The following is a 13,552-nucleotide window of genomic DNA, read 5'->3' as shown; positions in this document are numbered from 1 at the left end:
AAACTGCCTTCTCCTTTCCTTTGACTATTTATCACTTTGAAAGTAAGAAAGAAATGAGCAACCCAAAACCAGCAAAAGAAGAAGAAAGCCCCCCCGAGGGGAAGAGGGGTTCCTTTCTTCTCACTCTCAAGTCTCTCTGTCTTTCGGGAGAAAAGGCAGCTGGACACCACTACCCAGCTCCCCTCAGCAGATGGGGTTCCTACCACCACAGTTCCGAGGAGGTGGTGCAGTGGATAGAGCACCAGTGCAGGAGTCAGGAGGACCTGAGTTCAAATCTCACCTCAGACACTTGACATTCATTAACTGTCTGACCTTGGCCAAGTCACTTAACCCCAGTTGCGTCATCCTGGGTCATCTCTGGTCATCGTGATGAATATCTGGTCACTGGATTCAGATGGCTCTGGAGGAGAAGTGAGGCTGGTGACCTACACAGCCCTCCCTCACTCAAAACAAAGTCAAGTGCAAGTCATGTCATCATTTCTCTGATGGAATGGTCAGTCTTCTTTGGCAAAGAAGGCCAAACATGCTTGGAAAGTAGCTGTTTGAATGGTTTCCCAATACATCTCAAAACTGAGTCCCTAATGAAAGAAATTATTATTTCTCTATTGTTTTACTAACTAATTATTGAATCAGAACCAAGATTTTCTCCCTTTTCTCCTTCCTCCTCCAAAAATTAACCAGTGTGGGAAATCTTTCTCAGAGACTTACCCAGGCTAAGATCTAATGAAAGACAGTACAAGAAATTCTAAGTTTAGGCAAATGGGTGGATTCCTGCTCATTGGCTTTACTCAGGTCTGGGAAAGTGTGGATTCTCCTTTTTGTCTGACAGGTGATAGGGAAATTGAGAAGTCTCTGACCAAGATTTGGGTACTCAGTGTCATGTGCCCCAAGACCCTCATTGTAATATAGCCCACCTTTCATTGTAATATTCATTCTTTCATTAATTGTTAGCCAATCAGAGTTGATTGTCCTCCTCAGGAACACCCACTTTTCCAAAAGCATGCAAATTGTGAGCCCACTACCATGAGGGATCTTTGACATTCAAGACTGCCACTGACCTCTTTTATTAATACCATGCTAACCTTATTAATAAAATGATTACGTTACCCAGAAACTATGTCTCTCGTACTTTTTGAACATCACATCAGAGATACTTTCTGCAAAGATTTTTCTCTTATTTACTTGTTTCTTTTTTAGCGTCATTGGATTTATTTGTGCAAAAACTTTTTAATCTTATGTATAATGTTATGTTTAATCTTTCACATGTCCATTTTATGTAGTATTCTCTTGTTTGGACATTGTCGATAGACAGTCAGAACTTTCACAAAATTTATGTGCAAACTATATTTATTATAAGAGAAATACATATGCATGTGGAACCCAAAGAGTTCACAATTCATACATAAGTTTCCATATTTATGATATCAGGACAAAGGGAGGAGGAGGAAATGCAGAACTCCACTAAAGAGGTGTGACATGGGAGAGAAAAAGTGTAGTAAAGGTAGAAAAAGGACAAAACCCCTCCCAAATGGGAGGAGCAAAGCATTGGCAAAAGCCACTTCCCCTGGGAACTTCCAGACTATGAAGCTAGGATGGTCTGCGTTTCAATAGGATTCCCATTCACAAGCAGGTTTCCCAGTCTGGCACAAACAGACTAATGCCTATCTTGACTCCGAGGGACACAGAGAGAGTCCAGTTTGGGATGCAAACAGCAAATCATGTCGGCTTTGTGGGGCAGAGGACTTCATCCTCGACACGTTCAGAGCCTCTGACATGCTCTAAGTCCAGTGTTTCTGGAACATATGGCAACTCAAAAAGACAAGTTCAGGGGACCCCTTAACAGTCTTTACCAACATGAATTTTTCCCCCCTCCACAGATTTAACTGGGTAATTTCCTTGCTTCTCTAATTTGCTGATGATGTCACCCTTTCACTCTCATTGGTTAGAATTCCTTTGTCTTAGGACTAATCTTTCTCTTGATCTATATTCCCTTGCTTTTGGTCTTTTTCCCTCCTGTCCCCATCTCAGGTCAAAGAAGCAGAGAAAACATGGACCACTTTCAACGTGACACACAGTATTTAATATCTAGGAGTTCTTGAAATGATAAGTTATCGCTCTATATTCTGAATCCTCGCCTACATTCTGCTGGGCACGTTTTTCTTATTTTATATTTAAGTTTATAATGTTTCTTTTTCTTTTCTTATTATATATTTAAGTTTTAGTATTGGTCTAAAAGAAAAAAAATTAAAAAGAAAAGGTAGGGGAACCATGGGTATGGAGCATGGCACACTTTCTCAAATGATTGTCATTGGTTTTGCTTAACTGATTTTTTTTTTTAATTACAAATGATGGCCCCTGGTGAGGGGCAGAGAGAAGAGTATATATGGGGATAACTGATATAAAAATTCACACATTAATAAAACTTTAAAAAATAAATTTCAGAATAAGAAGGGGGAAAGAATCCTACAATGTCTAACTTAATCCGATGAATATTTTATTCCTACAAAAATATCTTTCTCATTCTAACTTATCTGTTATCAAATCTTATCAATATATGTATTCACTAAATGTATAGATAATTTAGGCATAAAAGAATATTTATGCTAGCTTAACTGTTAGTTAGCTCTTCTAAAGGAGGGAAACTTAATCCTACAATCAAAATAAAATAAGTTATCGATACTAATTTGGAAGTCATTTTTTTCACTTCCCAAATTTTTGTAATTTTGTCTCTGTAAAGTAATACCTTGATAAGCACTAAATATGTAAATGACTTAGGGAGTAGGGTCATTTTCATTACATTAATGTAGCCCTGTCATGATCACAGTAACCTACCAATTATTTCATGTTTTTTGTTTCTTCAGAAAGTGTTTTGTCTTTGTGTAAACAAGTCTTGTATGTGTTTTGGTGTAGTGTCTTCCTAATATTTATGCATTTTATCATCTTGAATAAAATCTCTTTTATTTCCTCCAGATTTTTGTTATTGCTATATAGAAATACTGATGATTTTTGTAGTTTTATTTTGTGTCCTGCTACTTTTACTTTATGCATCTGGTAACTAGAGAGAGAGCACTGGACCTAAGGTCATGAAGACCTGAATTTAGATCCAGTATCAGACGTTAGCTGTGTGGCCCTGGACGAATGATTTAACCTTTTATTACTGAAGCTATTTCCTGGAAAATCTGTTTTATTCGTTCTCTGGAAAACTACCCCTTGGGCAGCTAGTTGGTGCAGTCGTTAGAGTGCCAGACCTGGAATCGGGAAGATTCATCTTGAGTTCAAATTTGGCCTCATACACTTATTAGCTGTGATTCTGGGCAAGTCACTTAACTCTGCCTCAGGTTCCTCATCTGTAACATGAGCTGGAGAAGGAAATGGCAAACCACTTCAGTATTCTTGTCAAGAAAACCCCCAGTGGAGTCACAGAGAGTCAAATATGGCTGAAATGACTGAACAACCACAAAAACTACTCTCCCTTTTGCAGATATCATTTTGTTTCTTCTTGGCCTTTCTTTCTCAAGTCAGAGTGCTATAGCTATCTTTTCTAGTGCTCTTTCAAAATAAAAATTTACTCAATGGGCTATTATTGGGATCGTTTTTAGCGTTTCTGTTACACTTAGCTTTTGGAGACAGTAATGTTTTTAATTATTTTAAGGGAAAGTAATTTTATTTTACTGCTTTTTAATATCTTAGAATAAGGAAGAACTGGTATCTTGTGGAAGACCTTTCCTACATCAGTTGAAATTGTGTAGATTTTGTTGACAGCACATCTACCCAGTCCCCTGAAACTTCCTGCTCTCTCCTTCCCAGGTTATTGGGCTAGGCAGATAGTGAATTTGAGTCTGGTTGAATGTCTGCCAACAAGAAATTTTGGGCATCCAGGGCCAGATATGTTGGTGATAGTCCAGCTGTCATCTTTGTTTCCTTTACATCTCCCATCAGAAATCGTTGTTCCAAACTTATATGTGTTTCTTACATGATTGTGATGGATATATGGAGTGCTCAGGGAGGAGTGGCACCTCTGGTGGGAGGGCTACTGAGCCCTTTTCAGGGCTGCTCATTCACTTTTGGTATCCACTTGTCACCCAACTCTCATCAGGCTCCAAGAAGCCATAACATTTGCAGTGGTCACACCCCAGTAAAATGATCTCCTTAGACAGCTAAACCAAGTTGATGGTAACTGAGGGGCCTCAAATCCTGTCATTGAGTTAGTGAGGTATGTACTCTAAGCATAAGAAGACTTCCCTGGCAGCAGAAGCAGGCACTGCAGAGTGCTTAGAGCTTGATCAGAAATGAGGACACCAAAGTCATTCACTGCTCTTTCCAGGGATGTCCACATAGAAGATGAGGTTGATGCACTTATTGCCAGATCTGGCTCAGTGTTTGAGAGGCTCCGAAAGAATGTGTGGGAGAGAAGAGGTATTAGGCTGCCTACAAAACTGAAGGTCTACAGAGCTGTTGAGCTGACCTCTTTGCTGTCCGCCTGTGAAACCTGGGCGTAACACCATACCAGCAAAATTGAACTGCTTCCATTTCATTTGTCTTAGGATGGTACTGAAGATCACCTGGGAAGATGAGGTACCAGATACTGAGGTCATTTCTTGAGCCGAACTGTCAGACATTCAGACTCCCCTGCAGAGAGCACAGCTCTGATGTACTGGACATCTTTGAATGCCAAACATCCATTTACCTAAAAGACTTTTACAGAGAACTCACACAAGGCAGGCACTCACATTGTAGTCAGAAGAAGTGATACCAGGGCACCCTCAAAGTCTCTCTCAGGAACTTTGGTATTGATTGTGAGACAGGGGAGACATGGGCACAGGGTCATCCAGCATGGCATTATTTACTTAATTACTTTCAGCTGTTTCAGTTGTGTTGATTTTTCATGACCCCATTTGGAGTTTTCTTGGTAAAGATACTAAAGTGGTTTGCCATTTCCTTCTCCAGTTCATTTTGCAGATGAGGAAACTGAGGCAAACAGGGTTAAGTGAATTGCCCAGGGTCACACAGCTAATAAGTACCTGAGGCCAGATTTGAACACAAGAAGAAGAGTCTTCCTGCCTTCAGGTTGAGCTCTTTATCCACTGTGCCACCTAGTTGCCCCAGCATGGTAGGCTCACATCAAAGAAGGCACTGTACTCCATGAACAAAACAGAATTGCAGTAGCCCAAAAGAAATGTGAGATGCACAGATTTAGAGACATCTCCTTCCCAAATGGTCATAAAGACTATTTGTGCCTGACCTGTAGTAGAACTCATATTGGTATGATCAGCCTTAGCCAGATGCACTGCATGTTGACCCTGCCATGTTAATGCCCTCTTGGTCTTCTTTGAGCATGAAGGACAAACAGCAGCGTGATTGTAAATGCCAGGAAGGTTCTTAACCTATCACTATTATCTCTTCCAGGGGTGGAGTTGTTATTGCCCCACTTTTGTTCCTTTTTTCTAGAGGTTTCTCTAGAAATATTGGACCTGGTTTTTAATCATTCACTTCTTTAGGTGTTCTGCTGATTTTTCATTTTTAAATGTAATTTCCTTTCCCCTAGTTTGTGTTTATTGTAAATTAATACTTTTGACATTGTTTTTGGGTGTGTCCTTGGGGCTAGATTTAGTCATGATCACTCCACTATTTGCAGAAAGTCCCACTGAATAAAGTATAAGGTACTGACAGGTTAGAATTTTGAGTGGATAATAAAACTCTGCAATGTCCAATTGACAAATGACATATTACCCATTTCCTTCCCTTCTAATCTAAAATCAGAGAACAAAAAATACCTGATGGATATTTTTTACTCTTATAGTTCTTCACAATAATTTCCCATATAAGTCAGTAAAAAAAATATTGTTCAGAGAAAAAAATATGTAGAACATTCAACATTTTTTTTCCCCAATCTTTTCTAGTTCTTGAGCTAGTTTAAGGATTAAGTGGAGGAGGGAGAGGGAAAAGGGTTTGAGATTGGAGTTGGTGGAAAAATGTAGGAAGGAGAGCTGTCATCAGGGTTGGAACTTAATTCAAAAAAGCCAGTTTGTAAAATGGGTATTCGGAAAATCAAGGTAAGACCTAAATGGACAACACAACCAACATTGAATTGGGCTGGTTGGGAATGGAAACCAAAGCAAACTATTGCTACATAAGTTGGTCTCCAGGAAATAGTTCCATACTCAAGTTCAGGAGCCACCCCATTTTTATTCCCACCTCCATCACTTAGTGTGTCCATGATGCTCTTTGGAGTAAAATGGGAGAGGTATTAGTGTCTTGTCATTTGCGCTACATTGGTGAGATGGCTCATTTGCATGAACTTGAGCTGTCAAGCAATAGGCAACATGATTTAGGCAAAGAGGCAGGACCACAATTCCAGGCTTGTTTCTGGTTCTTATTAGCCATGTGAGTCCACTTCTCTGCATCTCCACCTCTTAGAATCCCCAGCTTCCTTCAGATCTCAGCTCATTTCCCACCTGAAACATGATGTCTTTCAGGATCTTCCCGCCCCAACCTCCAATTATATTTTTTAGTTACTTTGCATATATTTTGTGTTTACTCCTACGGGTAAATGTTCTTTCCCCTGTTGGAATACTGGTTCCATAAATACAGGGGCTATGTCTTTCTTTGTATTGATAGCCAAGCCCCTCCCAATGGTGTGTATCACATGTGAATCAGCCCTTAAGTGCTTATGGGTTGTGGCCCATATTGTTCCCATCTAGCTTTTTCTGGATTGAGCTTTGTCATATGTAAATTGAGGATGAAATGAGTCATTTTACACCCCATATAACCGAATTGTCCTGAGTTATGCCCTCTGCAGAGCAAAAAGGGCAACTGTTAGTCAATGACTAGAGTAATGTGCTGCTCAAGAAACCCAAAGACTCCAGCTTCTGGGATAAGAAATCACTATTTCACAAAAACTGCTGGGAAAACTAGAAAATAATATGGCAGAAACTAGGCATGGGCCAACATCTTACACCACAAACCAAGACAAAGTAAAAATGAGTCCACAATTTAAACAGAAAGGCTGATGCTATAAGCAAAAAAGGACAAGGAATAGTTTCCCTATCAGATTTATGCAGAAGGGAAGAATTTATGACCAAACAAGAGATAGAGAACATTATGAAATGCAAAACAGATAATTTTGATTATATTGAATTGAAAAGGTTTTGTACAAACAAAGCCAATGCAACCAAAATTAGGAGGGAAACAGAAAACTGGGAAAGAATTTTTCCAAGCAGTGTCTCTGATATAGACCTCATTTCTGAAATATATAGAGAACTGTGTCAAATTTATAAGAATACAAGTCATTACTCAATTGATAAATGGTCAAAGGATATGAACAGGCAATTTTCAGAGAAAGAAATTAAAGGTATCTGTAGTTATGAAAAAATGCTATAAATCACTCTTGATTAGAGAAATACAAATCAAAACAACTCGGAGTTACCACATCACACCTATCAGATTGGCTAACATGACAAAACAAGAAAATGATAAATGTTGGAGAAGATGTGAGAAAACTGGAACACTAATGCATTGTTGGTAGAGTTGTGAACTGGTCCAACCATTCTGGAGAGTAATTTTGAAGTATGCCCAAAGGGCTATAAAAATGTGCATACTCTTTGACCCAGCACGTCTAGGGCTGTATCCCAAAGAGATCATACAAATGGGAACAGGACCCACATGTACAAAAATATTTATAGCAGCTCTTTGGTGGTGGCCAAGAATTGGGAAATTGAGGGGATGCCCATCAGCTGGGAAATGGCCGAACAAATTGTGGTATATGAATGTAATGGAATACAATTGTGCTATAAGAAATGATAAGCAGGAGGACTTGAGAAAAACCTGGAAAGACTTATGAGTTGATGCTGAGTGAAGTGAGCAGAACCAGAATATTGTACACAGGAATAGCCACATTGTACAATAACTAACTTTGATAGACTTAACTCTTCTCAGAAATGCAAGGATCTGACAACTCCCAAAGACTCATGATGGAAAATGCTGTCCACATCCAGAGAAAGAACTTGGAGTCTGAAAGGAGATCAAAGCAGACCATTTGATTTCTTTGTTGTTGGTGTTTTGTTTTGTTTCTTCTTTCTTGTGGTTCCTCCCATTGGCTCCAGTTCTTCTTTACATGATTAATGTGAAAATATGTTGAATACGAATGTATAAGTAGAGCCTATATCAGATTGCTTGCTGTCTTGGGGAGGGGAAGTGGGGGAGAAAATTTAGAACTCAAAATTTTACTGAAGTGAATGTTGAAAACTAAAAATTGAAATTTGAAAAGAGAAAGGGCAACTGTTGTCTCACTCATATGAATATAAAATCCCAATCCTAACCCTTGTATCTCCCCTACCATTTAACAGTGTTTGACAGGAAACATTTCACACCTATTAGTTGTATAGTTCAAAATCTAGAACATTTCTGTCATACAGTAATTACTCATACAATTGACATGAAACACACTAGAATCAATATTCTTCAGAACCACACCCTCCAATTCCAGGGCACTACCCTACTCTTTTCATCCAATTCTGAGGGCTAGTCCATGATTAAGAACAAATTTATTCTCTCTTTCAGGAATCGGTGACATTCAAGGATATTGCTGTGGAATTCACCAGGACAGAGTGGCAGCACCTAACCCCTTTTCAGAAGGAGTTATACAGAGATGTGATGTTAGAAAACTATGGGAATCTGGTCCACTTGGGTAAAGACAACTTCCTGCAGTGATTCAGATTCTGCCTGTTGGGATGGTGGGGATGTGGATGGGGGCAGTGGGATCTGCCTTAGTAAATGTTGAGGGTTCTCTTTAGTGTCAGACAAGCATTGTTGGGATTGCAGAGACCTGAGATCATTAACCCTTTTCTAAGAGATGGGATAATTGTGAGATGTTTTGCTTTATGCTGGTTGAAACCGGCTTCTGGATTTATTGATGAGTCTTTCCACTCTCCGTCCCCTGTAATGCAGGGTCCATTAGTTGAACCCATGAAGAGCTCCCACCTCTGAACAAATCACAGGAAATAGGAAATGTCTTTTCTCTGACATCTAGTCTACCATGTGACCCATCTTCCCACTCTCTTAAATATCCTGGTAGCCTGTTTCCAAAGTCACTGTTTGGGCCTTAACTAATATGTTCTTCCCCAAAAAGTGGGGTGAGGGGGGAAGTAAAATTAAATTCTAGAATGGCTCTGTTCCCAATAATTTCCCTTTTCCAATGAATAGGACTTGCAGTTTCCAAGCCAGATGTGATCTCCCAGTTGGAGCGAAGGAAAGAACCCTGGACACCAGGAGAGATCCAGAGAAGCAGATGTTCAGGTGAGTGGGTCTCTGTAAACAATTGTTCACTTTGTCAGTCTAGGAAAGCGCTAGTAAAACTTTGAACGTGGATGTCTTCTCTTGGCTGCCTGGGTTTGGGGAGAAGAACTGAGATTGTATGGCCTTGGCTGCCTCTTGGAGACTCATCTTGATGCCCATATCTCAGGGTACTGACATCTCTCCCCTTCTAATGTCCCTCCAGTGTCAGACAAGGGGATGCCTAAACAGGGGATACAACTTCCTCTCCTCCCTTTCTGCCCCTTTTCCTGATGCTTTCTTTTCACAAGTAGAAGGGGGCTGCAGAGGAGGAGAGCCTGTGTGTAGTTTCTTTTTTTATAGCTGCTAGTTCATGACCAAGTGATCAGCCTTGTGGTGACCAGCCTCTCCATACTCATCTGGGCTTATCCCAGGCCTCTCATACCTGCCCTCCCTAGAAGATGGTTGTAATTGTTGGGTAGTTTTGTGTAATGTTAAGCCTTGATTTACCTCTTTCCAACAGCTACCCATTGCTTCTAGTTTTGCCCCGGGACCAAACAGAACTAGTTGAATTCATTTCTCTCTAGTGTGTCAACCTTCCACAAACCCAACAACATGGTGTTGTCCCTGGCCCAGGTCTTCTATTCCGACTAAACACTCCCAGTTGCTTCATTGAGTTTTTTGATGTCAGGAACTTAAGGTCCTCCAACCTTCTGCTTTCCCACCTCTGGACACTTCTTTACTGAACTGCCCAGAAATGAACATGCACAAATGAACAGCATCCTTAATATCAGACAGGGAGCCTGGCAAACCAGGAGATGGTTGGGAAACAAAAACTTTGGTAAAGATAATTCCATTCACCATTGGTATGTGGAATGTGTGCATGCTGATAGACAACATGAAATCCAGAAGACTTGAAAGAGGAATGGCTCTTGTTGTGAGAGAACTCAGTAGGTATCACATCCCAGCAACAGCCCTGAGTAAAACCAGGCTGACAAATGAAGGCCAGCTTACTGAAGTCATAGCTAGATACACATTTTTCTAGAGTGGCCACCATGATGGGGGATGCCATGCAGTTGGGCATGTATTCTGAAGTCAAAACTGATTTCAACAAGTTTGTATGCCTCCCAAAACAAGTGAATGGCAATGCGAATGCCACTTAGAGAAAAGCACCACACCACCTTCATCCGTGTATATATTCCCACCATGATAAACCCTGATGAAGTCAAAGAAAATTTTTATGAAGATCAGGAAATCCGCATCATCAACGTGCTGGAAGGGGACAAGCTTCTAATTCTGGGTGACTCTAGTGTGAGAATAGGCACAGACCACTAGACATGGCATGGAGTCCTTTGAAGAAACAGTTGAAAATATCAGTGCAGTCCTTTACTACTGAAGACTTGTGTGTCTCATGACCTCATCCCCCATGCTGTCTTTTGTTTACCTAAATAAAATAAAACTATAATATATATTATTATCCTGTATATGCATTATCCAATAAAACTGGATACACCCTCCCAGAAAATATTGGCATTTAATAGAGTATATCATTGTAAGAAAAAGAAGCTGACAAGATGTGAGAGTAACAGAGATGATGTGTGGTACAGAGTGCTGGACTGATCCAAGACTTATCCTCTCCAAGTTAACATTCGAATTCAGCAAAAATGGCAGCTCCAAGGCACTTAATATCAACAGACTGGAACACTTCTCTGACCTGAACTGCCAAGCACTCAAATCCTACTGCAGACAGTCAATTTCAATGGGCTGGCTGCATTTGAATGCCAAATATACATTTGCCCAAAAGACTTTTAGAGAGAATTCACACAAGACAGTCACTCACATGAAGGTCAGAAGAAGCAATACAAAGACACTCTCAAGGTCTCTCTGAAGAACTTTGGTATTGATTGTGAGACATGGGACAGGACTTCCCAGCATGGTGTGCGTTCATCAAAGAGGGCACTATACTCTTGAGCAAAGCAGAATTGCAGCAGCTTAAAAGAAATGTGAGATGCACAAATTTAAAAACAGATCTAATCCAGATATTCCTATGGACTGTTTGTGCCCAACCTGGATTAGAGTCTTTCAAAGTTATCTTGGTCTGATCAGCCATACACACTTGTACTTTGACCCTGACATAGTGATGTCCTTTTGGTCTTTTTGGAGCATAAAGGAAAACAACCAATAAGTGGATGAATCTTTACAAAATTACCACCCATTTAGCACATTTCAGAAGTCATTGTTTATGGCGCAGTAAGCACATCTGCTGGTTCTTTTGTTACCTGAGGAGTGATTTTTCTGGCCCAGGTGACTTGAATTCAGCAGGGGTAACAACTCAGAGTTCTCTTAGGACATCCTTATGTCTCTTAGGTATCAATTCCCCATTAATTACTCTTATTCTGGCCTTTCTAGCCCAAAGTTCATTCACTTTGGTAGACAGAGTGGAGGCAGAATAGTAGTTGACCGATTTTACATTCTTCCCATGCAGACTGAACAGCAAATCTGTCTTTTCTGATTTTCTTTTTCCCACTGTAGCTTTTAAAGAAACATATTTCTTGTTTGCATAGCTTTTGTCAGCAGTTTCAGTGCATTCAGCGAATTAGCTGTATGGACAGAACCAAAAGAATGTTGTATAAAGTAATGACGATATTATTCAAAGAATAGCTGTGAAAGAGTAAGTTATTCTGAGGATTCTAAATACTCAAACCAACTACGAAAGACCCAGGAAGAACAATGTTAGCCACCTCCAGAGAAAGGACTGACCACTAGAAGGATGTCATATGGTTTTATGTAGGTATATATCTGCATCAGATGGTAGCCTTCTCCAGTAAGGGTAAGGGAGAAGAGAAGGAGAGAGTTTGGAACTTAAATTAAAAATCAAAAGTATTGACATAGCGTTCCTTTCAGCTGCTGCCGCGTTTTTATGTTTTGTCTTCTTTCAGTTTACTTTGGCTTTTTCCCTTTTTGGTGTCATTTAAAAACCAAGGTTGATGGGTGAGCTCCAGGCCTCTTTAGACAGCTCTCCTCTTTCTACTTCCAAGTTGTTCCCTTTGTGTCTGGAGAAGGTCATTTTCAGAGTTTTCTATCTTTAACCCTTCCTATCCTACCCAGTCCCTGAAATCTGCTTTTGCGAAGTCTAGGCAGTATGGAAGCCAGGAATAGTATGACTTGGAAGTTGGAATATTCCTTCTTCCCATTGTTCCCATTATTTACGCCCTAGCAATCAGTTCTGCCTTGTTGGGGAGAACCACATATAGAGGAGCATTTCCCCTTGTTGATACTTCCAACTTTTGAAGAATCAAATTATTAATGCAAGTCAAGTGTAGTTTTCCTGTTCTGTTTTAAAAGTCCGTAAGCGTTTATTAAGTGGCTACTATGTACAAGGAACTGTGCTAAAGACTAGGGATAAAAAGAAAGGCAAAAAACAGCCCTTTCCCTTAAGGAGCTCACAATCTAATGGGGGAGAGACAGGTCATAAAAAGAAGCTGAAAAGAGAGGAGGAGGGGGAGGAAGCCTAAGGAAGTCCAGAAAAGTGCAGCTAGCCAGGTGGGAAATGAAGAGATGGTTGCCCTGGGTACCTTTTTGTAATGGAGGATCTGGGAAGAGTTTTCACCCTCATCAGTTAGAAGGAGGAAGGGCCCCAAAGGCAGGGGGTACTGAGGAGAGAAGCGAGTGTCCATGTTGATGTGATCTTGCAGTATCATGAGGTACCAGCAAGCATAAGGAAAGTCCAGAGAAGTAAATGCAGCTGAGTAGGAAATGAAGAGGTGACCACCCCAGGCACCTTCTTAAATGGAAAATGCAAATCATGAGCATTTCCATATACTGGAAAGGATGGAAAAAGAGGATTGCATCTAAAACCCTAAATCTTTCTTATGCCTCATGCAGTTTGAATTTCATTTAAAATAACATAATAGGGGGCAGAGCCAAGATGGCGGAGTAGAAAGACGCACATACACATAGCTCCGAACCCACAACCCACAGAACGGCTAGAGGGGACCAACTCACGGTGAATTCTGCACCCAGAGGCCACGGAATATTGGAGCGAGGGAGATTTCTGTTCCGGAGAGACCTGCAAACCTCTCACGGGGGGTCCTTCGCGCTGTGGACTGGGCGCCGGGACTGGGAGCTGAGTGCAGCCCTGCAGCAGCCGCAACACCGTGAGGAAAAGATCCGAGTGGGCTACGGGGACGGGATCTCCAGCGGCCACGCAGGTCCCTCCACCCACAGAGGGACCTGCAAACCTCTCACAAAAGGTCCATCGCGCTGCAGACGCGGAGCCCAG

The 13,552-nt window shown here is 40.8% G+C and overlaps 1 protein-coding gene across 2 annotated transcripts in view; it reads left to right on the top strand.

Annotated features, from left to right (window-relative positions):
- LOC140498838 (uncharacterized) overlaps positions 1–13,552 on the top strand; it is a 32,540-nt gene that overhangs the window by 8,768 nt on the left and 10,220 nt on the right. For both annotated transcript variants that reach the window (XM_072599622.1, XM_072599623.1), the window contains exons 3-4: positions 8,560–8,686; positions 9,202–9,294. In XM_072599622.1, coding sequence (XP_072455723.1) covers positions 8,560–8,686; positions 9,202–9,294 — 220 coding nt within the window. The remainder of the gene's footprint in view (positions 1–8,559; positions 8,687–9,201; positions 9,295–13,552) is intronic.

Source organism: Notamacropus eugenii, chromosome 4, assembly GCF_028372415.1.
Source record: "Notamacropus eugenii isolate mMacEug1 chromosome 4, mMacEug1.pri_v2, whole genome shotgun sequence".
Classification (NCBI taxonomy): Eukaryota; Metazoa; Chordata; class Mammalia; order Diprotodontia; family Macropodidae; genus Notamacropus; species Notamacropus eugenii.
The sequence above is the reverse complement of the archived record's forward strand: the minus strand, read 5'-3'. Positions and strand labels throughout refer to the sequence as shown.